Raw genomic sequence first — 27,440 nt, 5'->3', positions numbered from 1 at the left:
AGGACACATCCATCGCCAGTGTTGGCTCTTTATTAACTGCTAAGCTTTCCATGGGCTCCTGATTTAATCCGTAAAGCCAACCACTGAGGTTAAACTGCCATCACCTGCATTTTAGTAGGTGAGAAACCTGTGGCTCAGAGAGGTTAGAGAACTTGCCCAAGTCGCCCGGCTTGTGCAGCTGAAGTTGAGGCCCAGGCAGCTCAATTCGAGACTGCATGTGCCTTCTCCATCTTCGTAGGCACTTAGTAAATGGCACTTAAGTTGCCTTTGATCGACCCTGTTTCAGCTCCAAGAAGTCTTGGGTAGAGGCAGCCGGGCTACTTGGATGAGGATCTGAAAGGGTGAGATGGGCCTTTGGGCTCATTATAGCCTACCCGCATTTTGCAGGTTCGGGAACTGGATTTTCTCCCCAGCGTATCCGATATTGATGTGGTTTAGAGATATCTACCAAACTCACAAGAGACTGATGTATAAACCTGAGGTAATTGAGTCACACACAGTAAGGAGTAGGGCAGTAAGGTATGCTAAAGATCTGTGTTCGCCTCTGAAAGCAGCAAATGGGAGGCCTAGAACCAGAGCTCAGGGAAACTGGCCAGTGGCCCCCATGACTTGTGCCTCAAGTTTTGTAGCCGCTTTTCTTCCTTCCTGCATCCAGGTCTCTATTCGTTTATCACTGTATCAGAGAAGCCTTCCTTTACCACCCTCTCCCATCAGTTGTTTTGTCCTCAGTAGCCGGCTTCATTTTACTTTTGACACTTACTACTCAGTCACTCAGTGCTTGTTTATTGAGCACCTACTATGTTCCAGTCTCTGTTCTAGGCACTGGGGCGACCACAGTGAATACAACAGATAAAAATCTCTGCCCTTGAAGTGTGCGTGAATTGTTTAAATGGTTGTTACCTGTCTCCCCTAGTAGACGGTAAGCTCCATGAGGTTAACAAGTTCTACCTGTGTGCATATAGCAGGTGCTTAATATTTGTGGAATGAATTGCAACCCTGAGGCACCTGATTTGGACTTGGGTGTTTGCCTAATGCTCATCAGGTGAATATTTACAGACCATCTCTCAGGTTGGATCACATCTGCAGGCAACGACCCTGTCGATTTTGTCAGTTCTCACCGGTTTCTGCCAGGGGAAGATACTGTCTGACAGTGTGGGCAGGACACCATCCTACTTTCCGAAACACCAACCGTGTGCAGCCCACAGATTTGAATCACCCACTTTGTTGAGGTCCTCGGGGACTAAGGAGCAAAGAAGGGGTGTTGGGAAGCCCATGCCAGCCCACGAGGGCTTGGCAGGTGCTTGTGGGATGGGTGTTTCAGATTTATTAGGCACCTACTGTATACACATATGCCTTGAGCATGGTCCTTCTTGGCCAGCTTTCTGTGTTTTACGTGAGTGAGCCTGGCCCGAAAGGGCCTGTGGGAGTCAGTGGTGCCTGGCACGAGACACGTGGGTCACCTCAGGTCTGTGAGTGACCGTCTTGGTGAGAATGCAGCAGCTCAGCCCATGTGAACAGGTTTCTGTGTGACAACAGGTCCAGTCACACTGTGCATTAGTCTGGCCAAAGCCCCGTGTTGTGGCTTCGCAGCTGGCAGGCAGGCCCCACCACTGTGAACATAGGGAGCAGGCAGGATCTGAAGGCTATGATGGTTTCCTGGTATCACTAAGCAGGGCCTTTGCCAATTTGGAGCAGCCTTGGGGTTTTACCTGCTCTGGGGGAAAGCAGGACCTGGGAATTCTGGCATGTTCTGTCTCTCCTCGTCCCGCCTTGTTCCCAGAGTGGGGAGTGTGCAGGGGAGTGACCTGTCGTGACTTCGTTTCTTCCATGTCCTCATCCTCCGACCCGTGGCACTTGTGCGTGTCAATCATCCCCTCCCACACCCCATTTTGGGTGCCGGCGTGGAGGTGCAGACACACATTCCCGATTCCTCCAGAGAAACGTGATCTACAGGTGCCGTCTCAAGGCAGCGGGGTTGCCAAACCACAGCCCTGCGCTGTTTCTTCTGGAGGAAAGAAAAGAGCGCTGGGGGTGGGGAGCGGAGCTGCAGCGACTCAGCTCTGGAAAGTTTATTCCCCACGTATGAATACCGTTAGCCGTGTCCCTGTGTGTAACCCTGGCTGACAGGCCTGACTCTGCCCGCCAGGTCTTGGCAAACACTCTCTGTGCTTCTCCCTGCTCTGCAGCCCCTTCCCACACCCACCACCTGCCAGGTGGATTTTGGAGAGGCGGACATTTTTCACCCATTTAGGATTTTTTATTTGTTGAGGTGAAATTCACATAATATAACGTTAACCTTGTTAAGGAGTACGATTCCATGGCTTTTAGTACATTCATGGTGTGCAACCACCACCTCTGTCTAGTTCTAAACATTTTTATCCCCCCTAAAAGAGGGATGACCCCGTTAGCAGTCACTTGCCATTCCCCCCTTCCCCTGGCAATCACCAATGTACTTCCTGTCTATGGATTTACCTATTCTGGTTATTTTATATAAATGGGGTCACACAGTATGTGACCTGTTATATGGGGCTTCTTTCACTCAGCATTGTGGCACGGATCAGTCTCTGTGTTCCTTTTCACGGCCGAGTACTATTCCATTGTATGCGTATTCCACAATCATTGCTCCATTCATCCACTGACGGACATTTAGCTTCATCCATGTATGTTTTTTTGCAACAATAATGATACAATGGTAAGGACATTTGAAAGAAAGGGAAACTCATAAGCTCATCACTCTGAGCACAGAGACGTTTTTGCGGGTTCCTTTTCACTGCTTTTCCTGCATGAGCCTGTATAATTTCTTTTTCTAGATTTTACTCTAAGGGCAGATGTAGTTGCGTCCTTCGTTACACATAGCAAGCCTTTTTCCTTGCCCCTGGTACTGTGATCCTTCCAGCTGTAACGCTCCGCAGATACGCTGGCTGGGGAGGCCCCTTCCTGCCTCCCTGCCTCATTCCTCACATGACCCGCTGGCGCCATGGGAACCTGGCACTCGGACACTTCTGCTTGCCTGGAAGTTCGGGATTCATTTACTCGCTGCCTTTAGACTTGCGAGGTCCTCCCTTGTCGAGTTGTCGGCCCAGGTGTTCAGGACTTTCCAGGTTGACAGGATCAGAGGAGGAAGGCCAGCCGCGTAGAAGAGGAAGTCCCTGGTAGGCTACTGTGGCTTCATAAGTATGTGTGAGACCTTTTTGAACCAACTGGCCTGCGAGGCCCCAGGATTTACCTCTCCCTTGGCATCCTGTTGAGTTCCATGAAACCCCACACAGGGAGTGGTGATTAGGTTGCACTAGGAGATGCACTGCCCAGTTTCTTTTAGAAACCTTTCTAAGTTCATGGCCTCCATTCCAAGCCCATTTGAGAAACCTTCGGTGCAACTCACTGTGCAGGAGCTTCCAAGCGCCGGCAGCCCACCGTGGTCAGCTTGAAGGTCAGGAAGCCTGATGGGGGGGGGGCACTTCAACATTTGGTTTTCTTCTACTAAAAAAGGACAGTAGGGGGCCGGCCGAGTGGCGCGTTGGTTAAGAACTGGCTTGGGACGCCAGAGGGCCCCGGTTCGGATCCCACATATGAGGGCCAGTGACACTGCCCTCCACAGCTAAGATGCTGAACAACAGCTCAACCTGGAGCTGGGCTGCCGTGAGTCACCGGCAACGGGGTAGGCTGCAGCCCCTGCTGCAGTGGGTTGCCATGGACTACCGTGTGTAGCCAGCAGCCTGCGTGAGCGGCCAGCAGCCGCCGTAAGCGGCCGTCCAGAAGCCGGCGACTGATCTGCCTCGCCCGGGAAGCGCGCAATGATGGTGCCAACTTGGGCCAGTGAAGCAACGTCCTCCACAACTAGACTGAAGAACAAAATGACAGCAACTTGTCTGTTCCCCTTCCCCCAATTCCCCAGCACTGTTCCCTTCCCCCCAATACCCCAATAAAAATCTTTATAAAAAAAATGCAGAGGGGTGGGGGTGGGGTGCTGAGGTCCAAGAGCTTGAGAGGTGGCCCTGAGCTAAATGAAAAGAAACTGCACTAGGGTTACCCTCTTATGGAGAAATTCTTAACTCCCCATATATGACTGTGTCCCATTCAAACAACCTAGATGTCCATCTGTCAGAGAAAGTTACAAAATTATGATAATGGAATGTTGTGCAGCTATTAACACATAAAACCAACGTAGGCACTAATGTATCATGACTTGGCAAAAGCAAACTGGGGAGTACTTGGTATGGCGTGATCCTTTGCTGTAAGGGACTGTTCCCATATCTGTACTTGTGTACGCACGAGATTGGAAGTGGGGGGCGTTTTAATTCATACTTGACACATTTCTGAATTCAGATTTTTATGAACATGTATATAACATTTGAAATATTTCAAATCAAGATAGAGCAAGAAGTTTTAAACATGGTGGTTATCAATCCAAGCCTGGCAGCTCTCATTTAATATGGATTTGAGATTCCAAATGTTTAAACCAGCAACGTCCTAATTCCCTGAAGGGCTTATTAGAATGCTGACCGCTGGGCCCCACCCCAGAGTTTCTGGTTTAGTAGGTCAGGGTGGGGCCCTAACAGATGATGTTGGTCTGCTGGTCTGGGGACCCCACTTTGAGAACCACTCGTGTGAGCCTAATTATAGGAGAACATCTCTCTAGCCTCTTCCTGCTGTAGAAAGCTTATAGGACTTCTGCCCCTGCTTGGACGTAAGGGGTTATTTAATTTGGGGGTTTTGAGGTTGTGCATCCATAGGCAGCCTTGCTGGATCTGTGGCCTCACATGGGGCTCCCTGCCCCCCACCCTCTTCCCCGCCTGGTGGAAGGCGCCCTGCAGGCCTCACCACTCCCAAGACGCCCTCCAAGATGGGGCTGGGCTCCTTGGGCCACCCCGTGAGGCCTTAACCCGCGCCTGCCTGGGCACTCCCTGGCTGAGTGCTCTCTGGCACTCAGTGTTTTCAGGTGTCTTCTAGTGTACTAAGCACCTACTGTGTGCGCTTGATGCTGTGTTGAGCACGTTAGCGCCACTGCTCCACACTGCAATCATGAACGCCACGCTTCCCCCGCCTCTGACACAGGGGGTTGGAGAGCATCGCCCGAGTCTGCAGTGGGGATGCGTGGACCCGGCCCCTCGCGCATCCATCTGTGAGCCAGTTCCTCCCAAGGCCTATATCTCTCCTCCTTCTTCCTCCTGCTCCTTCTCCCTGGAGGGACATAGGGTGACCCAAGGGGCCACTCTCAGAGTTGACCTTTCCCAATTGGCACATCCCCCTGGAAGGAGCCAGTGTCACCCGCTCCCACTCAGACCTCCAGGCCCCAAAGCCTGGGCTGGGTCAGACTTCCGTTCCTGGGGGCTGCCCCGATGGCAGGAGGTGAGTGGCGGGCAGGCCTCCTCTCAGGCCAGTGGGCTCTGGAGTGAGTGCTGGGCCTCCTGACAGAACCCCTGTGACCCTGTGGAGGCTCCTCTGGGTGCCCACCTCAGGGAAGGCCAGCCCTACTTTCCCCAGGGCCAGAGTGAGCTCCTGGGCTGCCCAGTCCACCCAGGGGGCGTTGCAGGCTTCTGCCCTCAGCTAGGTAGGGGCCAGGAGGGGCCAGAGTCCCCGTGCTTTCCCCTTGGTTCCCGTGGGCTCTCCCCATGGAGGTGGCCGTGGCTCTGCTCTCTCCCCTGCTGCCTTCCTGCCCCTTTTCTATGGACTGCCCCCGCTCCTACATGGACCAGCAGGCCCCAGCTTGATGGACGCCCAACCCTAGGCTGGGCGATGTTGGGGGTCCTCAATCTAGACTTCATTACCACTGCCACTCGAAGGTGCATCTGCTGCTGCCTCGGTAAGCTTTTGGGAAGGTCACTGTGTGTCATTGTGTGTCATTGGGATCCATCCAAGAACAGGGCTTGTTGTCTGAACAGAGCACACGTCGTTGTTGTCACAGCCTTGCCTAGGCTGCAGCCGTGACTCTTTATTTTAATTTTTAGTCTCTGTATGAATGTAATGCTGATTTCCCAGGGTCAGGGCTCAACTGATTCAAGCCCTTTCTGAAAGTGCCATGAGTAATCTGGGTCCTTCCGTAGGTGTTTACGGCAGGTGCATTTCTGGTCTTTTGAGGTCAGAGGCTAGAGCTCTGGACCGTGTGGGATTTTCTCTCCAAAATCACTCGTCAGAACTTTCCAGAAGGGTCCAATATTTTTTGTAGATTCTAGGGGCAGAGACTTACTTTTGTATCCCTGCTTGAGCAAGAGCACTGCCCTCCTGGGCCTTCCCAGGCACCTCAACTCCAGTGAGCAGGTGGGACGGAGGGGGGATTGTGACCACGTGGCACCCGTCCTGCTGTTCGTTGGTGGCACCTTTGCCAAGGGCTCCATGGCCGGGCTTGCATGGAGCGCACCCTGAGCGCTCCCACACCCAAGCGTGTTGGCGAGCCCTGGCTTACAGGAGCACGGAACCCTAATTAGCAGGCAGAGCGGGGCAGCTCCGCCAGCTGCAGAGGTTGCGTTTTGCTGTAATACCAGATTGCTGGGGCATGCTTCTCTTGCAAAATCCTGGGCTGCAACACTGAAGTGTGATGTGTGAGGCGTGGAGGGGGAGGGAAGGAAGGAGCTTATTTGATCTTCAGGTGAAAGGAGGCTTTATAAATAGGTCACCTTGTTCCACATCCTGAATTTCATTCTTTCCCCGTATTGGGTCAAAACAATGGTTTACTGTTCTGGGGTCAGTAGGACATGCACGGAGGGGGAGCTGAGCTGAAAGGAGGTGAGTGTGTGTCTGCTGCTCTCCGGTGGCCTCATCTGTGTGTCCCCTACCCCCACCTCTATTCCATCCATTTGTCACCCCTCACCTTGGATGTGTCTCCAACACAGAGTACTGCTCCTTCAATGAACTTTCTCTTAAACAACAAAACAGAAGGATAATTTTTAGTAGGGACGGGGATCCCTCCAAGGCGAATTGATCTAAAAGTGCTTTTTTGGAAGGCAGAACTGCAGAGCTGTGGCGTTCATCCAAGGGACAGCATGGAATGCCACACAGGTGCTGAGCCCGCTGTCCCCTCTGAGCCCAGGGTTGACATTCTTGGCCCTCTCCGGCCGCTGCCCCCACCCCCAGGCCCTCCTTCCTTGCCAGCCCTTGCAGAGTGCAGACCACCATACAGCCATGGTTGGTTTCAGGTTTCCCGACAGAACACTTGTTCATTTCTTGTTTAGGGCCAATGGATACAGCTACCCCAATCCTACTGGGCCAGTTAAAGTTCATGATTTAGAAACAGTGTAATCGGAAGTCTTAGGATAAATTATTATAGAAATAATGCCCCTCTTTGGGATGGCCCCAGAACTCTAGCTGGAAATATTGTTCTTTATATGCTCCTGTTGTCAACTGTGGATTCTCAATGTGTATCTTGGCGGGTTAATTAAATGTATATCCTGTGCCTGCTTAAAAGAAGTGACATGCATGGAGAGCCTTTAGGGTTGGCTTTGGGGACAACTTGTTCTTGTGAATGTAGTGTTAAATCAATATTTTTCGGCCTTTTATTCTTTTTAGTGTGCTTAAAAATCATTTTCATTATAAAAATAATAACATGCATTTTTTTAAAAAGTTTCAATTCTGAGTGTTGAAAGTGAGCTCTCTCTCTTCCTCCTCCACCCTCCAGGATTAACCATTGTGAAAGGTTTGGTTGTTTAGTCTTCTAAACCTCTCCCTATGCCTACAGATAAATGTGCACAGATAGAATCTTTTTAAATTCCCTTCTTACAGAAATGGAATCACGCTGTGTGTATTGTTCTCCCAATTGCTTTTTAACATGTAGCAGCGTCGTGTTACATTTGATGTTAAATCAGCACATCTGAGTGGCCGCCTCCTCTGGCTGGAGTTTATGGTTCAGGGAGTATCTTTGTCCGCATGTCCCTGTGCACAGCTATAGGGTTTCGTAGACCCCGGAAGAGCGGCTGGTGGGCAGTTGCTGGATGTGTTACACCTGGGTGGCACCTGCAAGCTGAGAAGCGTGTCCCAATTTGGAAGTCCGTCTGTGTGTCGCGGACACACACCCACACCTGTACATGAGTGGCCTTCTCCTGACATCCTCTCATTTCTCTCAGCCTTTTTTAACCCCGTGCATCCCACATCGCTTGTCCCCCTCACTGTAGTTCTCTGCCAGCATCACTTTCCTCCACGCTTCGTGTAGCTGGAAAGAGTGGGTGTATCCAACAGGCGTTCTCCACCCACATGTGCCCCGGAGACATGGCTATGGGTGTGTCCATGCCCTCCCCATTCAGAGAGAATTGCCACCTTAGATCATGAAAGCCTCACCGAGGTCTCAGACCCCCACACAGTGAGCTTAGGGATGCTCTTGACGCCCCACCGTCTAGGGATCAGCATCTGGTTCTGGGCTTCCCAGTGCACCTACCCAGCCCGTACCTGGCAGCCTCTTTACCTAGGGGTGCAGAGGAGCCCACTGGAGGAGCCCGAGAAACTAGAGGGAAGATGGTTTGTGAGGTTCTGCTCTTCCCTCCTACGAAGAGTTGTGACCCCAGCAAACCCTCTTGAAGCAGAACTTTGTGATGGGAGCGTTGATCCCTGGACCCTGGGCCGAGACCACTTTTGTTGGCTAGCTACGTCAGCAGGAGGAGGAGGAGGCTTTGGGGCGCTCATCCACTTACAGCCCCAGAGCCCCCCTGGAATTCCACACAGACAGGCTGCTCTGGTGGGTGCAGGGACACTGGGTGGCAGGCTTTTGCCCAGCAGAGGGTCCGAGAGGCCTCCCCTTTTGCAGTGAACCATGTGCTGGCTTTTGACCCAGTGAGGTGATGTGTGTGTGGCATTGGTGGGGGTGGGATGGGGCTTCTCAGTAAGATGGAAGGGGTCCAACCATAGGGCTTAGTGGAATCTGTCCTGATAGCAGACATCCATTCCCCTCTGTCCCAGGGCTTTTGATCGCATTCACTCTAGTGTAAGTAAATGCAAAACCTCAAAGACTTGCCAAGCTTCTGGGTGGGTGTGGGTGTGTGTGTGGGTGTGTGTGGGTGTGTGTACACACTCGTGCACATACTCACGTCCCTCTGTATCCTCATGGTAAGATGAGTCAGTGTACAGAGCCAGTGTGCCACACATGTGTCCCTGCATGTGGCTGTGATGCCTGCTTCCTGTCCACTGTGGTCCTCTCCACCCCCCAGCCCATCCCTCCAGTGCATGACACGGTTCCTGCCTCCATGTGCTTGGCTTTGATAGTGGGGTCGGGTCCTCTTCTCTTTGTCCCCATGGCATGCTGGGGCCAGTGCTTTGCCAGGCTGGGACAGGGCAGGGGGTGGGGGAGGGGGTGGTGGCAGGTGAGTGGGAGGAGCGACCTGGCTGAGCTGTGAACCGAGGAACAAGATAAGTGGAGCGTGAAGCGTGGGGCCTTGGAAGCACATTCAGCCTCAGTGTCCCCACCACAGCTGCTCATCCACATGGGGACAGGGAGATGTCACGTGGTCATGTGGTGGGGTGGCAGTTTGCCTGCTGTTAGAGGGGAGGAGGCTGTCCACATGGCGATTTGGGGGTCTCTCGCCGCACACACTCTTGCTCTGGCACAGGTTCTAGAACTTAGACCCCAACCAAGATGCAGTTCGGTTATGACTCACACGCTCAGGTCGTTGTATAGAGAATGTCCTTTCTCATGTCCACGTCCCAACGCACCCTTTTATGGCTGTTTTTTTCCTTTGACCTTTTTTGATCTTTAATCTGATTTTACCTTTAGAAAAATGTGGCTAGGAGCTCCCAACCCAGAACAATGGCCATCTCCCATCAGAAGAATAGTCCCGCAGTCAGAGCTCCTTTGAACATATCAAGCACGTGTGTGGGGGGCAGGTGAGGGGGCTGTGCATGTACATATTCGTGTGTACACATGTATTCTTACTCCTGGTTGAAATTCTCATCCTGCTGCATGTTGATGAGTGTAGCAACCCACCCACCGAGTACGCAAACCCCTTGCCCCCATCCTGGGAGCCCCCGGCCCTGCTGGGCTTCTCCCTCTCACCCCTTCTCCAGGCGTGACATTGGCCTTTGGGAAGAACCAGGTACTGGAACCCTGTTTGTGCCAACCTGCCCTGCAGCCCCGGGGACTGAGGATAGTGGGAACCATATGTTATTTGGGTGATCAGAGGTTGGTGGGGCAGGAGGGATACAATCCAGGAACTTGTTTTCCTGGAGGGTTGGCTTGAGACAGCCGCGAGGAAGAATGGGCAGATGCGGTCTTGGGGACATCTGGCTAAAATGCAAATGTGCTTTTTGGGAACAAGAACTCCGCCGAGGGAATGAAGGCAGCTGCCGGCCAGGGCACTGTCTGCACTTGTGCGCCTCTGTCCTGCTCATTAGCTTGGATGCCGCAGCTGCCAGTGCACACGTGTGTGCGCACACCTGACTGCGTGTGACTGGTGGGTAGTGGTGGCAGCAGCAGCAGGACCAGCTCTGTCCCCAGCTTCTGTGTTCCAGCCCTGCAGGGCAATACTAGGATACACCCTTCACACCCTCTGTGGCTTTACTTCTTCTGGGTGGGGATGAGGGTGGGGTCTTCTGACCTCGTGGAGATTCACCAAGGACTTGCTGAGCCATCCCATGCCCTGACACTCTTGTGGCAGCTCTGGGCCCTGTGAGGCCTGGGCATCTGCATTTGCATTTCAGAACGGCAGGAAAGGAGGCTGGTCCCAGAGCCGGGCCTTTTCTGCTCTTATTTCGAACCTGAAGTGTGGTGCCTGCTGGGGACTCCCTCCTAGCCCAGGGTTAACAGGAGCTGCGTAGACAAAGCCAGTATCTCTGTCACTCGTCTCCCGTGGGTGATGCAACCTCCTCCAGACCCCCCCCTTCTGAGCCCCATGTCCCAGTGTTTTGGCGATAGTGTCATGGGTTTAGAAGAGGGGTCAGCAAACTATTGCTCCTAGAGCAAATCTGGCCTGTGGTCTGTTTCTATAAATAAAGTTTTATTGGAACATAGCCACATCTATTCATTTACATACTGTCTAGAAAGCCTAGAATAGTTACTCTCTGACCCCTTACAGGGCAAATTTGCCAACCCCTGGCTTAGAAGGGACCTTAAACTTGATCTGTTCTAGCTCAGCAGTCCAAGCACGTGGATCTTGGCCCAAAGACAGCATCCATCTGTAGGACCAGGTGCAGTGACCAGGAAGACAGCTAACAATGATCTTTGTTCAGTGTGTGGAGCACGGTTTAGAACATAAAAACAAAAACAAAAGTGAAAATGCCAGTTGTACCAGGTCCTCTCTGTAACACTGTCTCAGGTGAGTCTTAGGTAAGCGTGGGACACCCATCTTATAGAGGAACAAACAGAAGCTCGGAAAGCTAAGGGCAAGTCCTAGGGAATGGCCCAAGCCACTGTTTTGGTGCGTGACCTCCCCCACTTCCCCCTGCCCAGGATTGAAAGCCCCAGGAGCAGGGCTGGCAGAGGAGAGCAGGATGGAGATGAGCCTGGAGGAACTGCCCTGCCAGGCAGCAGTCCCCAAGAAGGGAGCGAGTGGAACTCCTGGGCAACACATAGAAGGGCCGATCACATTTAAAAATAGAGGGAAGGCGGGGGCAGCTGGATGGCTTCCGTGGCCTTGCATGGCCGGGAGGTGGCTAGGTGTGGACAACAGGAAGGTGACGAGAAGGAAGTGTTGGCTTTAACCATGGCCTGGACACAGGGAGGAGACCAGCAGGTGACAGGTGAGTCAAGAGAGGCCCTAGGGTTGCCATAGCAATTGACCACCTAGGAGGTGATTTAGATGGCGGGATGGCCCTGAAGCAGCAAAGTGGGTGGCCCATGTTCCATCTAGGCCCTGGAGTGCCCTTGTGTAGGAGTCACCCTGAGATGCTGCAGACACCTTTACCTGCCCTCCCTCCACTCAAGGTCATGTGGTCCAGGTGCCAGAAGGGGCCCTCCCTCTCAGGTGGTTCTCAACTTTGGGGCCCAGTAGGGGAGGAGCTTAGCACAAGGGCCATTTAAGTGGACTTGCTTGGCAATCAGGCTCGGAGACTGGAATCTCAGAATGGGAAGAGCTTGTGGAGCTGATTTGGACACGCAGATAGCCCACCCCTGTGAGGTTACGCTCTTTTGTGATCGCTCGTTCTGAGGCTGGACTGACCTTGCTAACATGAGAGACCCCTTCCCACATCCATCTTATTATGCTTTCCTACTGCAGCCATCACAGCATTCCGTCTTCAGCGGAGATGATGTGCAGAGAGAGCCCTTGGTCTAACTCAGGGGTTGGCCAACTACAGACCTGCCTATTCTTGTCAATAAAGTTTTATTGGGACTCAGCCTTGCTCATTTATCTGTGCACTGCATGTAGAGCTGAGTAGGCGCACGGAGACTGTCCAGTCCACAGAGCCTAAAACATTGACTATCTGGCCCTTTATAGAAAAAGGGTGCTGATCCCTGGCCCGCTCAAGTAGCAGTTGTATGTGTGCCCAGGCCCAGGTTTGCTGGCCTGAGAGCTCCCTTCCTCTCTTCCTTTCTCCACCTTGGACTTGTCCACTCCCCTCCCCTGTCTCATCCTCCCTGCCATGGTTCTTCTCCATACACCCACTTCTCTCCAAGAATTTTAAATTAACGTGTTGGGAGGCCTTCTCCCCACCGCCTTCCTCAGTTCCTCCTGCCCAATGTCTCCACCCCTGCCCCTGCCTCCTCACTTTTCCCACCTGTTGCCATGGGTGGGGGTTGGGGGGTCTTCCGTGCCTCAAGATTCTGAGAGAGAGTCCTTCCTGCTGTGATGATAGAGCCAACAAAAGGGCAGTGGCAGCTTTGCTACAAGAAGCAGTAAAATGAACCCTCTTAGGAGGTTAACTTTCTCCTCGTCCTCCCAGAGAGCTGACCTGTGTCCCCGCTGGGTCCTGCACAGAGAGGTCTCTGGGCACCAGCCAGAGCGGGGTGTCCAGGCAGAGACGGGTATGAGTGCTTCTGACTCAGAACCGCCTCAGGCCAGCTTTCCCCCAGCTCTGAAATACGCTCGAATGAAGGTTGGGGAGGCGGGAAAGGGGGGCCAAGGAAGGCTGCAGCCAGGCTACCCAGTCTCTGCCATTATCAGAACCACGTTTTCACACCAAAACTCAGGCTCTCTCCGCTCTTGCGTGGCCTGGCAAGCAGCCTCCAAAGTCATGGGGGGCCCCCTCACCATGGCCACAGGGGGAGTCCTAGATGTAACAGTGACTTTCAGGAGTCAATGGGACTGAAAGCTTGAATTTGGGGTTGTCCTGGGCAATCCAAGATGTGAGGTTACGATATCCAAAGAATTCCCCTGACCCAGAGCAGTCCCCTGTTGCAGAGGGACACCAGCTTTGCAAACATTTGACACAAGTGGTCCTAGCCTGTCTTTGAAGAAATGACTGTGCCTCAGGGAGTGAGGGAGCCCTCTGTTCCACACCCACTGAGATAAGGGGATCCGAGGCCCAGTGTCTCACATGAGAACATTCGTTCCAGGAGGCCAGAAGATACCACCATCTCATGGGGTCTCTTCCCAGGAGAAGGAGGCAGCTCTGGGTCAGCTAGAAGACCTGAGGGGGCACAGCCCCACTGCACATTTCTCTCCCCCGCTCCTAGACCTGCAGGTCCTTGGCCTCCCACAGGGAGGACAGGAGTCCCAGGTTCCCAGATTTTCCTGTGCCAGTCCCTTCCCTCATCTCCCAGCAGGTCCTCTATCCTTGCTTCCACGTGGAAAAGCAATATGCCAACTGCAGAGGGGAGCCCTGCAGCCCCCACCCCAGGCGCCATTGTATTCTCTTCGTCTCTTTAGAACACATGACCTGTGTGATGCTTTTCCCAGCAGCCAGGCATCAATGGCCTCTCATCCAGACTCCTCTGCAGACTCATTTAGCGATGTTTATTTAGCCAGTAGCCTGCCTTCCCTCTTGTCCGATTGGTCCCAGGACCCCGTCCCCCACACCGGGCAGCCAGGAGTGAGGCTCAGGAAACCAAAATGGCCTGTTGGTTTTCCCTTATCCACTGTGGGCATCAAGGCCAGGAATGGCAGGGGTGGTGAGAGTCCTGTCAGCCCCACGTCTCAGCCCCGTCCTCCTTGGATATAACCCTCCTGGTCCTGCTGATGGAGGGCATGGCACAGATGCAGTGACCTCTCCAGCCCCGTGGCCCCGTCCTCCCTTAAAGGAGCCAAGAGTGGTGAAGCCAGAGCAGGAATGAGGTGTCTTAGAGTCAGACTTCCTCCCCAGATGGGCTGCTGGAACTCCAGGAGCCAAACATTGGCTTCTGGTTGAAGGAAAAAGTGGTGGTCATTCAACTGTTGGGCCAGAGCTACCTGGGGGACGGGGGTGGGGGTGAGCGTCTCCGTGCCCACCTGACCCAAGGCCAGCCCAGGGGCCTTGAGCAGAGCGTCGATGGCTGCGCCAGTCCAGGCAGGACGTGGGACGCGGGACCTGCTGGGGAGGTTGCTGCCGTCTCAGGGACCACAGAGCCAGGAGCCCCTCAGGCCTTCCAACCAAGTACTTGCAGACCTCAAGTTAAGCTTGCTGTCTACCCCGGGGTTCCCGTCCCTGGCATGAACCAGAGGTCGTCTGTCTGGGAAAGAGGGGGAGCTGGAGTGGGCATCTCACACAGCTTCTGCTGCCTGTTGGGGCGTCACCTTCCCTCCAAGCAGCAGGCGTGGGAAGTAAGCCGCCCCCTTGCTTTGACCAGGGAATGTGCCCACTGCGTGGGCTGATTTCAAGATCAGTGCCACCTTGGCCGTCTGCCCTGACAGACCACGGTTAGGTATTTGATACACCCAACAGAGTGAGGCACAACGCCAGCCCCCAAGCCCACCTTGCCACGCGGAGTGCCTGGTGGGTGGTCTCTCTCCTTTGTGACGATGCTGCCACAAGGACAGAGCCGGGTTTCCTTCTGTGCCAAGGCTCCCGCCTGCCCCGTGTCAGGTGCAGTGGGAGCCCAGAAGCCGGGCTGCTGGGTCGTGTCTGTGGTTGGCCTGTTTCTATGCACCTCATGTTCCTGGTTAACGTTCTCCCCTTCTCTCCGCACCCCTGCTCACCCAGCTTCCTGTTTTTCTTTCCACGCATTAGGCAGCACTGATCACTCCACCACTTGCAGAGGTCACCTAGCTGCCTTCCTGTGGAGTCCTGCCTGGGCCTGAGCGGCAAACTGGACAAGAGGCCCCGCGATTGATGTGTTTGCCTTGGGAGTTGGTGCCAAGGTGAAACGGAAGGCGAACATGGGTCAGAAGGTCACCGGAGGGATCAAAACTGTAGACATGAGGGACCCCACGTACCGGCCCTTGAAGCAGGAGCTGCAGGGCCTGGACTACTGCAAGCCCACCCGCCTGGACCTGCTGCTGGACATGCCCCCCGTGTCCTACGACGTCCAGCTGCTCCACTCGTGGAACAACAACGACCGCTCGCTCAACGTCTTCGTGAAGGAGGATGACAAGCTGATCTTTCACCGGCATCCGGTGGCCCAGAGCACGGACGCCATCAGGGGCAAAGTTGGGTACACACGGGGACTGCACGTGTGGCAGATCACGTGGGCCATGAGGCAGCGGGGCACGCATGCCGTGGTTGGGGTGGCAACAGCCGACGCCCCCCTGCACTCCGTCGGGTACACGACCCTCGTGGGGAATAACCACGAGTCCTGGGGCTGGGACTTGGGGCGTAACCGGCTCTACCACGACGGCAAAAACCAACCAAGCAAAACATACCCAGCCTTTCTGGAGCCGGACGAGACGTTCATTGTGCCCGACTCCTTCCTGGTGGCTCTGGACATGGACGACGGGACCCTGAGCTTCATTGTGGATGGACAGTACATGGGAGTGGCTTTTCGGGGACTGAAGGGCAAAAAGCTGTATCCTGTCGTGAGTGCCGTCTGGGGCCACTGTGAGATCCGCATGCGCTACTTGAACGGACTCGACCGTAAGTGTCCTCTGCTGTCCACTGTCTGAGGTGACACTGTCCCCAGACTCCCTCTGTTCCTGGGATCCTGGCTGGGCCTGGCCAGAGGTTACCCAGCCATTGGAATTAAAATGTCTTTGAGTGGACACTCCAGTGTATTCAGAACCTCAGAGGCAATGCTTGCCTGCCTCTGGTTAAGGGAAGAATTCTAGCTGGAGCCTGCCAGGTTACCTGGCAGCACCTCGTGGGTGAATGAACGAGTGGATGGATGGATAGATGGGTGGGGGAATGGGTGGTGAGTGAGTGAATGAATGCGTGAATTGATGGATGGTCTTTGATAGATGCGGCTTGTTTCTGGTTGACCTGCCTTTAGCTTTGATCTGCAGTTGACCAAATTCTAGCACAGTAGCCAGCATATTATTGAGCTGGGGTCTGCAGCCTTGTGGGTACTAGGTCCTCTCACATAATTGAAAGCCGATGGCCTCTCTCACTCATTTGACTGGTTTAGGGCCTTTCTCTCTTGGTGCTGGAGGCTTCTGAATGGGCTTCTTTGGGGGCATAGTTCCCCGAGAGGGGCTTGTTCATCCCATGATGTCAGGAGACCTCTGGAGAGGAGAACATGGGTTATAAACAGACTGAGTCAACAGCAGTTTCCACCTGTCCCTTTGTGAAAAGGAGTTGCCTTTCTCAGACCCTATGTGAAAATAGCTTAGGTGACAGCACTGTCCTGGTTTGGGAAGGGGAGGGCTTTGTGGCTGCCTGGCTGGGAGCCCATGGTGATGGGAGGTCCTGGGACTTGGACTGTCCACCCCATGCTTGACCCTCACTCTTTCCTGGGTTTTTTTCTACCATCTGCACATTCCACCATGAGAAAGTGGTGGGCCAGAAAGTTTTGTCCACCCATATGCTAACCATCTTTGTGGGGCAGGTTTGGCCTGGCACCCCAAGATCTAACCCCCTGCCCCTGAAGGCCAGATGGTAGGTGAGGCCCCTGCCAGGGGTCAGGAGCACAGACGCTTACTCTGACCTTGCAGGCTCCAAACCTTCAGGTTCGAGGGGAGGGGGGAATGTGTTTGGGAGTGGGTTGTTAAGAACTGCTCTGTGAGTGGACCCCGAGTGGCGGCCGGAAGTGCCCGTGGCCTGAGCCCGCCTCGGACACTCTTGGTTAGTGATGAAGACTCCCCTATCTCCCCACCAGAATCATGTGCCAGACATTGCTTCTCACCTTCCCTAGTCCTGGTCAGACATGAGTCTGGGGCCCCGCTCTGCACGGCATTGGCTTTGGAGGAACCAGATGGGAAAACCCATCAGGGTGGCACAGTGTGCTCAGCCCGCTGCACAGGTGGAGAGTAGGACGAGGTGCCATATGTTAGGACCGCCAGCCTCAGTCTGCTTCCTGAAAGCTCAGTTCTGTACTAAGAGAGCATCCCATGTCCTAGAAGGGTCATTCTGGCTGCTGTATAGAAATGGACGATGGTAGGGGGAGAATGGCCACCAGGGAGGAGCTATAACAGCTGTCTAGGGAAGAGGGGATGGGGGTTAAGGTTAGGGTGGGGAAGTTAAATTTGAAATGCTCGCTCAACACATCAGATGGCTTTGCAAGTCTGGAGACAGGGTCTGGGACAGTGGTCAGTGGGGGAGTCCCCCATGGCTGGATGGTGTTTAGAGCCATGACCCCTGGAGGAGATCACCTAGGGAGCGATGGAGAGGACTGAGGCCGAGCCCTGGGGCGTGTCAATGTTTAAAGGTTGGGTGGACAGCGGGAAGAGAGGCAGAGTAGCCATGGGGCTGGAGGGGAGAGGGGTGTCCTGGACACCGAGCAAAAAAAAGGACTTCAAGAAGGACAGAGTGATGCTAGGTGGAGGATATTGACGGCTGAGAATTGTCCGTCAGCTTTGGCAATGAGGTGATCCCTGGTGACCTTGACGACAGTCATCTGGGTGGGGTGGGCTCAAAAGTCTGGTAGAGTAGCTGGTTTAGAGAGGAGCAGGAAGGGTGGTGTGTGTGTGAGTTTCCTGGGGCTGCTGGAACAAATAACCACCAGCTGGGCGGCTTGAAACAACAGAAGTGTATCCTCTCACAGTTCTGGAGGCCAGACGTCCAAAGTCAAGGTGTTGGCAGGGTCGTTTCCTTCTGAGAGCTCCGAGGAGAATCCGTCCCATGCCTCCTCCTGGCTTCTGCTGGTTGCCAGCCATCCTTGGCTTGTATATGCGTCCACCCTTCTCTGCCTCCATCATCACATGGCTTTCTCTGTGCTTCTGCTCTTCTTATAAGGACACCAGCCATTGGGTTTGGGGCTACCCTACTCCAGTATAACCTCATCTTAACTAATTACATCTGCAAAGACCCTATTTCCAATAGGACCACTTGCTGAGGCTCCAGTTGATCCTGAATTTGGGAGGGGGACACTATTCCACCCCTACAGATATGGAGGCAGCAAATACAGGCTATTTCCACAAGGCCTTTCCCTCCACACGCCACTGCTTGGGGGAAAGATGAAACAGCCCAGCGCTCAGCTGGTGGCGGGGGGTGCCCGTCAGGTGAAGGTAAAGGGGGGCCTATGTCCTCTCTCTACCCAGGAGGGTTTGCTTTACCTTCCAAGGCATCTGAGGAAGGAGGAATGTCACAGCGAGACCTGGTCTGGGGTCCACCCAGGGAGCAGGGAGTGATAGGCCGAAGCTCTGGCCAGGTCTGGCTAGATATTAGTACATCTCTTTGGTGTCAGGCCTGAACTGGGCTTTGCTTTTGCAGCCTTAGAGGTGGTTCTGATCCATTCTGCTCCCTGAGACGTCTGGGAAGTCATCTGCACCCGACCCGACCCCAGCCTCCAGACCGTGACCTCAGCAGGGAGCAGCTGTTTACGGAACTGGTCAGCTAAAGTCACCCGGCCTGTGTGCCCTCCCTGGGTACTGCAGTGGGTGTTTTGTACTTCCAGCCCACCTTCCCCTGCACACCAGGCAGACCCTCCTCAGCAGAGTCCCTGCCCTATGCTGGGGCCCAGGTGGCAGGTTATCAGCATGTCCCCTGGGTGACCTCCCCCACCATCCGGCCAGCTATGACCACAGACCACTTGTTCTGACTCCTTCTCAGGGCTCGAGACCTCTGGGGCTGAGGCTGCAACCAGAGGGGCTGCTCTGTCACCTTGCTCTTTCCTGGGGTAAAGGGATGGCGGTGGCCATTGCAGTGGGGAGACATGCCCCAGGCCTGCCTGCCACCCTCACCCTCCCTGGAGATACAGAAGGAAAAGGCCTATTTGCAAGCAAGAGACGGGCCATTCCCATGGGAGAGTCCCTGACCTGGGGGTCCCCTCCGTGCCCACTGGCAGCAGGCATCTCTACTAAGGAAGCATTTTCCCTGCAGCTTGGAATTTTCAAATTCCCCCCATTAAGGCTCCCAGATGAGTTTGGTGCAGTTTGTCATGATTATGCGTTCAGGAAAGGCTTAGCTCTTTTCATCAGGAGCCTTTCAACTTGGTGACCTCCTGCCGCTGTCTTCCTGTGGTGCCTCGCCCAATGACCCCTCCCTGCGCCTCTGTTCCAGCTGGGCTCTGGGGGAAAGAGGACATGTGAGGGGAAGGGGTTGTTCTAGACCCCATGGCCCCAAAAGACTGGTCATGTGGTGGCAGCAGGCTCTCAGAGTTGGGGGCCAGGGGACCATGGGTGCCCATGTTACCCAGCCAGGTGTCAGGTGTCTTGCCCCGGTAGGCTAAGACAAGGGACTGGTGTTTTGTTTTGCCGCTTTTTTATAAGAACTGTTTAATGTAAAGGGACAGGCACACGTATCCCGGGTTGACTGTCCCACCATGCTTTTCTAGAATCCATTCCATGGAGCATTTTCATTGCTGGCTGCTGGCAGCAGTAAGCACGAGGCCAGTCACAGGAGCCAGGGAGGTGAGGGTGGGGACATGGCTGAATCCGGGGCACCTCCTGACGTGAGACCTGGGTCCTTGACCTCACAGACCCGAAGTTCATTTATTTAGCCCATGAACTAGACACAGCACTGGGCTCTGGAACCTGAGTTGTGTGGCAAGCTCTTGGAGAACCTCGAAAGCCACGGGCTGGGGCGCTGGGGCTGTGCATGTTCAAATAAGCCACCAGGTAACCATTTCACCTAGAAACGCTCAAGTTGGCACAAGGGCTCGACCAGTTCCTCAGCCTCCTGCTCCCATAAATAGCGCCTGATTCACTTCCTGATTTCTGTTCTGGCACACTGGGTGCCACCCCCCCCCATTCATATAAACTATGTAAATGAGCAGAGCCAGCAGCCAGGGGTCATCGGACAAACTCTGCCTCCTCTGTTTGGGAACTTCCTCAGTGGAATTTCAGTGGGCACCCAGCCTTGAGGATGGATCTGGGTACAGAGCCTGCAGCCTCCAGTCTAAAGTGTGGAGGTGGAGGAGGCCTTCTTGGGTGCTGCTAGTGACCCACCAATACCCATGGTCAAACATTTTCCATGGCACGGGGCCCACGTCCGTTTCTGTGGCTGGCGCATTCTTGGTCTGCCCAGTGTTTGAAAAGCAATCAGAGCATGGCCTGTGCATCATCATTTGGCTCCTACAGGATCGGCAGGGGGGTGGCCCGTTTCCGTACTTGAGGCCCCTGAGACTAGACCCATACATGGGATGCCTGGGTGACTGGTCATATTTTCAGCTCATAGCACATCACTGCAGCCATCAGCTGCCAGTGCTGTAGCCCATCTTGGAAGATCTCACATGTCCGGAGGACACTCCCTTCTGGTTGCACGAACCCTCGCGACTGGGTTATTCAGTGTGGTCCAAAGATGGTCAGGCAGAGGAAGCTCCCCACACTGCACAGCTGCTTTCAGCAGGGGCGGGAGAGGTAGCTGTAGGTCCTTTCCCCTTTGGGTAAACTGCAAAGGGCTGCTGGGAGCTTCCTCTTCATGTTGGCGGAGAAAGAGCCAGCCCCTAGAATTTGATGAACCTCAGACCTTGGACCCCGACTCTCACCTCCGCCCACGCCCGTTTCCCCATCTGTAGGGTGGGGGCCACGGTCCCCACCAGGCACATGACAGGTGCTTCATAAGCCACAGCTGCTACTTGGGGCTGTGATGTGAACTACCTGAAATAAGGGAGCTGGACCCTGGCTTCTGCAGGCCTCTGCTGTTTAAAAACGTTTCTTTGTGAGGGCATTCGTGAGTTGAACTGAAACCCATTAAGCCAAGAGAACATGATGGAAACTCCCCCTGACCCCCACCCCACAGTCCAGGGCTCTCAGGCCACATTCAATAGCTCTTGATGCTTTTTCAAGTGCCTTCAGCCATGAGGGGCAGCCCCTCTGCCTCCCAGTGGGGGCTGAGCCACATCCTTGAGGGAGGAGGGGCCGGGGGGAGATGGAAGGGAGCCCCTGAGTGGAGGAGAGGAAGTACCACCCAATTACCCCAACTCGATCCCACAGAAGGGCCAGTCCTCAATAGAGACGTTTCTGGCCTTCAGGATCTCAGCTGGATAGGACTTTGGGAGCATCTGGTCTGACTCCTCATCTTACAGATGGGGAAACTGAGGCCCGGGCAGAGACGTGATCTGCTGTGGAAATTAGGAGCCAGATGTGAGATCACCTGGGCATGACACTTTATGATGAGGGAGACCCAGGGCTCTGAGCAGCTGGGGAGAAACCCTGCCCTACTCAGCTGGAGCCTGTGGAACCCGTGACCCTGAAGGACAGGAAGGTCATTTTGTTTATGCGCCTGCCTCCAGGAAAGGTCTCGTTTCAAAGCTTTCCATGAAAAACATTTACCTCTTCAATTCCTTCTCCTGTGATGGCCCATGGGAGATTAAGAGCAGCTGTTGGCCTTCTTTTAAAGCTGGAATTTAGTAAATGCATTGTCAAACCTAAGATTTATTTTTATTTTTTTTATTTTTTTTTAGTAACAGGTTTGTTGAGATATAATCCACATGCCATACCATTCACCCCTTTAAAGGATCTGACTCAGTATAATACAGTCACAGTTGTGCAACCACCACAATTAATTCAAAAGAAACCCATATTCAATAACAGTCACTCCCCATTTCCCCCAACAAACCCCAGCCGTAGGATTTGGTCTTCAGTAATTGAGTTTTTTAATGTTATTTTTAATATTTTTGAGACACAGCGGTATTAAAGAACTTGAATCCAGTTTTTATTGGTCTCAAGGGAGATACTGGGATTTCTTCTCAGTTTTTTGGTCTGGCCTGTGTTTTGCTCACAAACGATTCTGAGAGTCAAGGGGAGACCGTGGGTGAGACCCGTTCGCGTCAGCTGTCCAGAACCCTGGGGTGACCCCAAGCAGCTCCAGGTGTGCTCACCTGTACCTGGTTTTAGGGAAGAGAGCAAGGAGAAGCCTACTCGGGGAGGCAGGGTGAGCACTGCCATGGGACCTTGGAGGAAATGACTTTCAGGTTGCCTCTGGAGCTGAGTTTACCTGAGCTTTGGGCTGCACGGCGCCTCCCTTGCAGGAAGACAGGGCCCGGCCATCCAGGGATGCAGAGACACAAGTGCCCTTGTCGGCTGCAGCTAGAAGCCCCTCTCGAATCTTGGTGCTGAGTCAGCTCTGCCCTGAGCTGGGCCCAGACCGCCCTGATTCGGATCCTAACCTGTGACCCTGGCACCTTAGGTCCCCTCTGCACCTCAGTGCCCTCAACTGTAAAATAAAGATGAGAACAGTAGCTGCGCGCCATTGGGTGAACACAAGATGATTCCTTTCATGAAAGTTTGCGTGGGGTCTCTCTCGGGGTACATGCTGGGGAGAGCCGGCTCCTGTGTGCTCTAGATGCACACGAACTGAAGGCTGGTGCTTGTCCGGTGGGTAAGAGCAGGGACAGCCTGGGCTGGAATTCTAGCTTCCTCTCCTCCCAGCAGCGCGACCCTGGCGTTATTTGGACTCTGTCCCTCAGTTTCCTCATCTGTAAAATGGGTTGCTGGTAACGGCATCGTCCTGTGATTATGAAACCCTCATAAGCCATTTTGAGGATTAAATGAATTAGTGTTTGCAGAGGCCTCACAAAGGTGCCCGGCCCAGAGTGGGTTTGCTGTGTCAGCTAGTCATAATTAATTTAAAATGTAAAATTACTCAGTTATTGCCTGCATAGTAACACTAATATTAATGATACTGTGGCTGCTGCTGTGCGTGTTGTTTGGTGTAGAGCCCTCCAGAGCCGTGCTAACCTGATGTGCTCTCTCTCCTCGGTCTCCCCAGCCGAGCCCCTGCCGCTCATGGATCTGTGCCGCCGATCCGTGCGCCTGGCCCTGGGGAAGGAACGTCTGGGTGAGATCCACACGCTGCCGCTGCCGGCCTCCCTGAAGGCGTACCTCCTCTACCAGTGACACTCTGCCCAGGACCGACAGCGCAACAGCCACATGGTGCCAGCTCACCGAGCCACCGCCACACCCTGTGCCTTGGACGGGCGTCCTCTTCGTCCTGCCTGGCTGCTCCCCTTCCTGACATTGGTGGGAGCTCCCCGCATGGCACATCACAGCCCCTTCCTGGACAAAGACACAAAATAAACTCCTAAGAAGTCCGGCACTGAGCTCCAATCTGCTCTGCTCTCGGGGTGGCGTGGGTACCCCCCCACACACAACCTGCTGGGAGGGGCTCCGGCACCGAGAGCAGCTCCCAGGGGTGCTAAGAGGTGCTTAGACAAGGAGCCATGCCTCGGAGACGAAGCTCAGGATGTCAGAAACCCACCGTGGACACCGAGGCAGAAACCGGAACTGGACCGTCCGCAGGCACATGAACACCCAGCATCAGTCCTGGCTGCCAGCGCCCCCGTCCCCTGTATTTATTCTTTTAACAATAACAAAAGCCATTTATTTATTCCATTTAGAAAGGGACCTTGTTTTGGTCGCCTCTCTGGAGTGTTCTGTTGTTTTTATTCCACCTGCCCCTCCCCGGCATGTGCGTGCCTCACCTGTCATCCTCGCTGGGCTGTGGATGTGCTGTGTCCTCACATGGGCACAGGTGTCTTTGTTTGACCTGCAGTTTCCAGGGGGCTCTGCTCTGTGTTCCTGAGCGGGCCCCTCCGGGAGCTTTAGCCTCATGTGCAGTATGAGTGTCCTGGGGGTCACGGCTCCGGGGCTGGGACAGCTCCCATGTCTCCGCCTAGTTACACTTGGGCTCGTACATCTTTGCACGTGGTTTCATTTCTTCAGTCTTCCATGGGGTTTTAGGTGTGGGTTTGGTTTTGCTTTTGCCTTCCTAGCCGATTATCTCCCACGCGTGTCCACAGAAGCCCTGGGGACCACCAAACCAAGAAGGGATGATGAGTGGGTCTCCGTCCCCTGATATGCCAAGGAAGGGCAGGGCAGGGTGGGGAAGACCAGCGTGGAGTCAGGCCGCCTAGTGCTGAGTTCATCACAACCCCCCCAGAGCCAGAGGGGCGGGGTGAGGTGGGGCGGGGCAGCCAGCAGGAGAGGGACGTCTCCCCCTGCCACAGCTCCCCCACGTAGCAGACCCCTGCACCCTGCCACCACGTTTGCCATTTCTTTCTTTTAGAGTCTGATTTCAGTTCATTTCTGTACAGGTACAATAGATGACTTTATTTGTTTAAAATGTTTAATATATATGCGTATATATTTGTCCGTAAGAATTATGTTTTAAACAGCTGCTGTAGGGTACCTTAAAAAAAAAAAAGCCTTCCAATGGAGTATATTTTTTAAAGCACAAAATTGGTGCCAAGACTGGGTGAGGAATGTAACCTACCACCTTATTATTGTGAGGTGTTTTTTGTTGTTGTTTTCAGGCGGGGGAACCTTACCTGTTAGACTTTGAAAGACTTTCCTCACTCCTATTTCGGGGTGGGTCATACTCGGATGAATGTTGCACAGGAGATGAGAGAGTTTCACTTACACAGCCTTTCCGCCTTGACCCAGCGCCTTCCGCGGACGCTGGATGGATCACCGGGCTCTGTCATCTCTCTGCACCTCCCGCGCCCCCAGCTCTCCGGACCCTCAACCCCGCCCCACTCGCAGCCCAGAGCCCTGTGGCCTGTACAGTTTTGAAACTCCCATTCTATTTTATGATGGTTGCTAATAGTCAATAACCTAATAAAGGAAAGTTTATTAAAATAAAAAGCCACTTTTGAGTCCCTCTTTGTGCCAGCTCCACCACCCATGGTTTTCACCAGATAATGAGGTGACCACCCCCCCCCCGCCCCTTGGCAGAAAGTGGGATGCCAGCCAGAGCCCCAGATGAGGAGGAGGATCCTGGAGGGGTGATCCTAGAACGTCCCCACGCCTTTTCAGAAGTCCACGAACCTGCAGCCCAGACTAAGGGACTTGCTGACCTATGAGAAGGGATTCTGCACATCAGCGTGTTCTAAAGCTTTGAGTTGACAGCGGGCCTTTCAGAGCAGGCTGGGAGCCCTTGTGGTGTCTTGGAGTCTAGGTTCTGAGCACTTGGCGGAAGGAGCTGGTTCTGCATTCAACTTCATGTCCCCAGAGCTAAAAGGGCAGTGACCTGATGAGCCTTTGCCAGCTGCTGTGGGCAGGGTCCCCACCCCCACCCCCCAGGAGACAAGACAGGAAATTCTGGCTTATTTAGAGGATTGGTGAGTGAGAAAGACAACAGTCAAGAAATTTACTAGACCTGATCACATGTCATGACTAGTTTCCAAAGAATTAACAAGAATGCATTCAGCTCCCTCTGGGCATTTTTTAATTTTAAAGGCATGTCAGGATCTGGTGGTGCTGGGAAAAGTGCCCTGGTCCGAAGGCTCAAGACTCCTGGGACCAAAGTCCCATGCCCCTTTCTCTGAGAACCTCCTGGTCAGCTTTCCTCAGATGACCTGCACCAGCATCACCTGGGAGGTGTTTGCTATAATGCATGTTTCAGGGCCCTGACTAAGACGGACTGAATCAACATTTCTGGGGCCAGGCCCAGGAATTTGCTGTTTTCGCAAACTCCCCAAGTGACCTTGCCTAAGAGACTCTGAAGACCACGGCAACTGTGTCAGCTCTTTCTCTGGAAAAGTTGCTGGGTAAAGGGAAATTCTTTCGGTGTGTTGGTGGGTTGGCCCAGCGACAAGCACATGGCCTCCTGAGTCAGACCTGGGTTCAAATGTTGGCTCTGACCCTCACTAGCTGTGTGAGTTTGGATGAGCCTCCATCGCCTAGGAGGGTAGCAAGGGTGAAATGAGGCTTTCGGACAGGGCCCAGCCTACTAGGAGGTATGCAGACAAATGCTTTTAAAAGCTCATGCACTTCTTTCTGTTCTGGAAAATGGCAGTTCCTGGGCTGGAATTGGTCTTTGAGAATGCACCACACATTCCTAAACCAACTTCCTGATAAATGTTCTTTCTTCCAGGGTACAGTTTCCAGCGATCAAGGTGGGTATTGGGAAAGGGACCCCTTGGATGCCTTCCCCAGACGTGGTTGGAGGAAAGGGGTGGTCTGAAATTATTTTTAGGTTGGAGTTCATGTCTGGGTTGCAGTTGGAACTCCGGCTTGCTTTGAAGGGGGCGGCGGGGTGGGGGGTAGGGAGGGGTCAGGCGGTGAGGGTGGAGGGGCTACAGGAAGCACAGGGAAAATAAGGGCCTTTGTGCGGCCGGGAGACTTCTGGGGGAGCCGGGTTTCATGTTGAAGGGAGCGGTCTTCATAAAACCATCTTGCAGACCGGCCATGTGGTTGTAATTAATACCCTGCCTTCGAGCAGGTAGCAGTTCTCTCGGGCTTGGCCATAGATGGGAAGAGCCATCCATCTCCCGCTCACGGGCTTCTCCCGCCCTTCCTCCGCTCCTCCTCGGTGAGATGAGGAATGTGGACTTTACTGAACCATAAAGTATGCCGGGGGAGCCGGGGAGGGGGCCGAAGACAGAGCAATTAGTTCATGCTTCAGTCCAGACACCCAAGCGTGGTTGGAGTCCAGCTGCAAGGAATATTTGAAATAAATGAGCTGCCCGGGGCCAGGCGTTTGCTATGTTTTCTGTACGGGGCCATGGCAACCAGGGAGGAAATCATGAGCTAGGGACTGGGCTCTAGAATCAACAAATGATGTCCTGGCCGAGCGAGCCCAGAGGAAGCCACTCACGGCTCTCCCGGGGCTCCTCCGGCTCAGCTGCTGGCGGGTGGGACTGGCCTAACCGTCCTGGTGTCCTCAGCGAAATCCTGTCCCAGCTTCAGACCTCTGTGTCCTCTTCAGGGCTCTGATTTTTTCTTTTCTCCAATGTTTCTTTTTCTTTTTTTTTTTTTTTTTTTTTTAAAAAGAAAGCTAACACTTCTCTGGAACCTTCCTTCCCTGGGCCACAGAACAGCTGCTGCTGCCGCCGCCGATCTGATAATGATTTTCCTGGGCAGAGGAAATNTTTTTTTTTTTTTTTTTATTTAAAAAGAGAGCTAACACTTCTCTGGAACCTTCCTTCCCTGGGCCACAGAACAGCTGCTGCTGCCGCCGCCGATCTGATAATGATTTTCCTGGGCAGAGGAAATCTTCCCAGGTAGAGGGCAGCTGGGTAGATGGAAGTTGGCGTTGACCTTGCCCTGGGCCTGCCTTTCCACCCGACCCAGCTGCAGCCTCTTCCGTCCGAGTCTACATTGTAGGCAGAAAAAGCAAAGGCCTCATTTGTCCCTTCTCCGACTCTTCTGAGGGTGGACCTTACAGCCGTCCCTAAGAACGCATCTTATAAAGGCTCA

The 27,440-nt window shown here is 53.8% G+C and overlaps 1 protein-coding gene across 2 annotated transcripts in view; it reads left to right on the top strand.

Moving 5' to 3' along the window:
• The window catches only part of SPSB1 (splA/ryanodine receptor domain and SOCS box containing 1), a 64,854-nt gene extending 39,960 nt beyond the window's left edge, over positions 1–24,894 (top strand). For both annotated transcript variants that reach the window (XM_019639844.1, XM_019639845.1), the window contains exons 2-3: positions 14,998–15,840; positions 23,011–24,894. In XM_019639844.1, coding sequence (XP_019495389.1) covers positions 15,147–15,840; positions 23,011–23,138 — 822 coding nt within the window. In that variant the 5' untranslated portion in view covers positions 14,998–15,146 and the 3' untranslated portion in view covers positions 23,139–24,894. The remainder of the gene's footprint in view (positions 1–14,997; positions 15,841–23,010) is intronic.
• Positions 24,895–27,440: the final 2,546 nt, after the last annotated feature.

Source organism: Hipposideros armiger, unplaced genomic scaffold, assembly GCF_001890085.2.
Source record: "Hipposideros armiger isolate ML-2016 unplaced genomic scaffold, ASM189008v1 scaffold_46, whole genome shotgun sequence".
Classification (NCBI taxonomy): Eukaryota; Metazoa; Chordata; class Mammalia; order Chiroptera; family Hipposideridae; genus Hipposideros; species Hipposideros armiger.
Note: the sequence above shows the minus strand (reverse complement) of the source record. Positions and strands in the feature narration are given on the sequence as shown.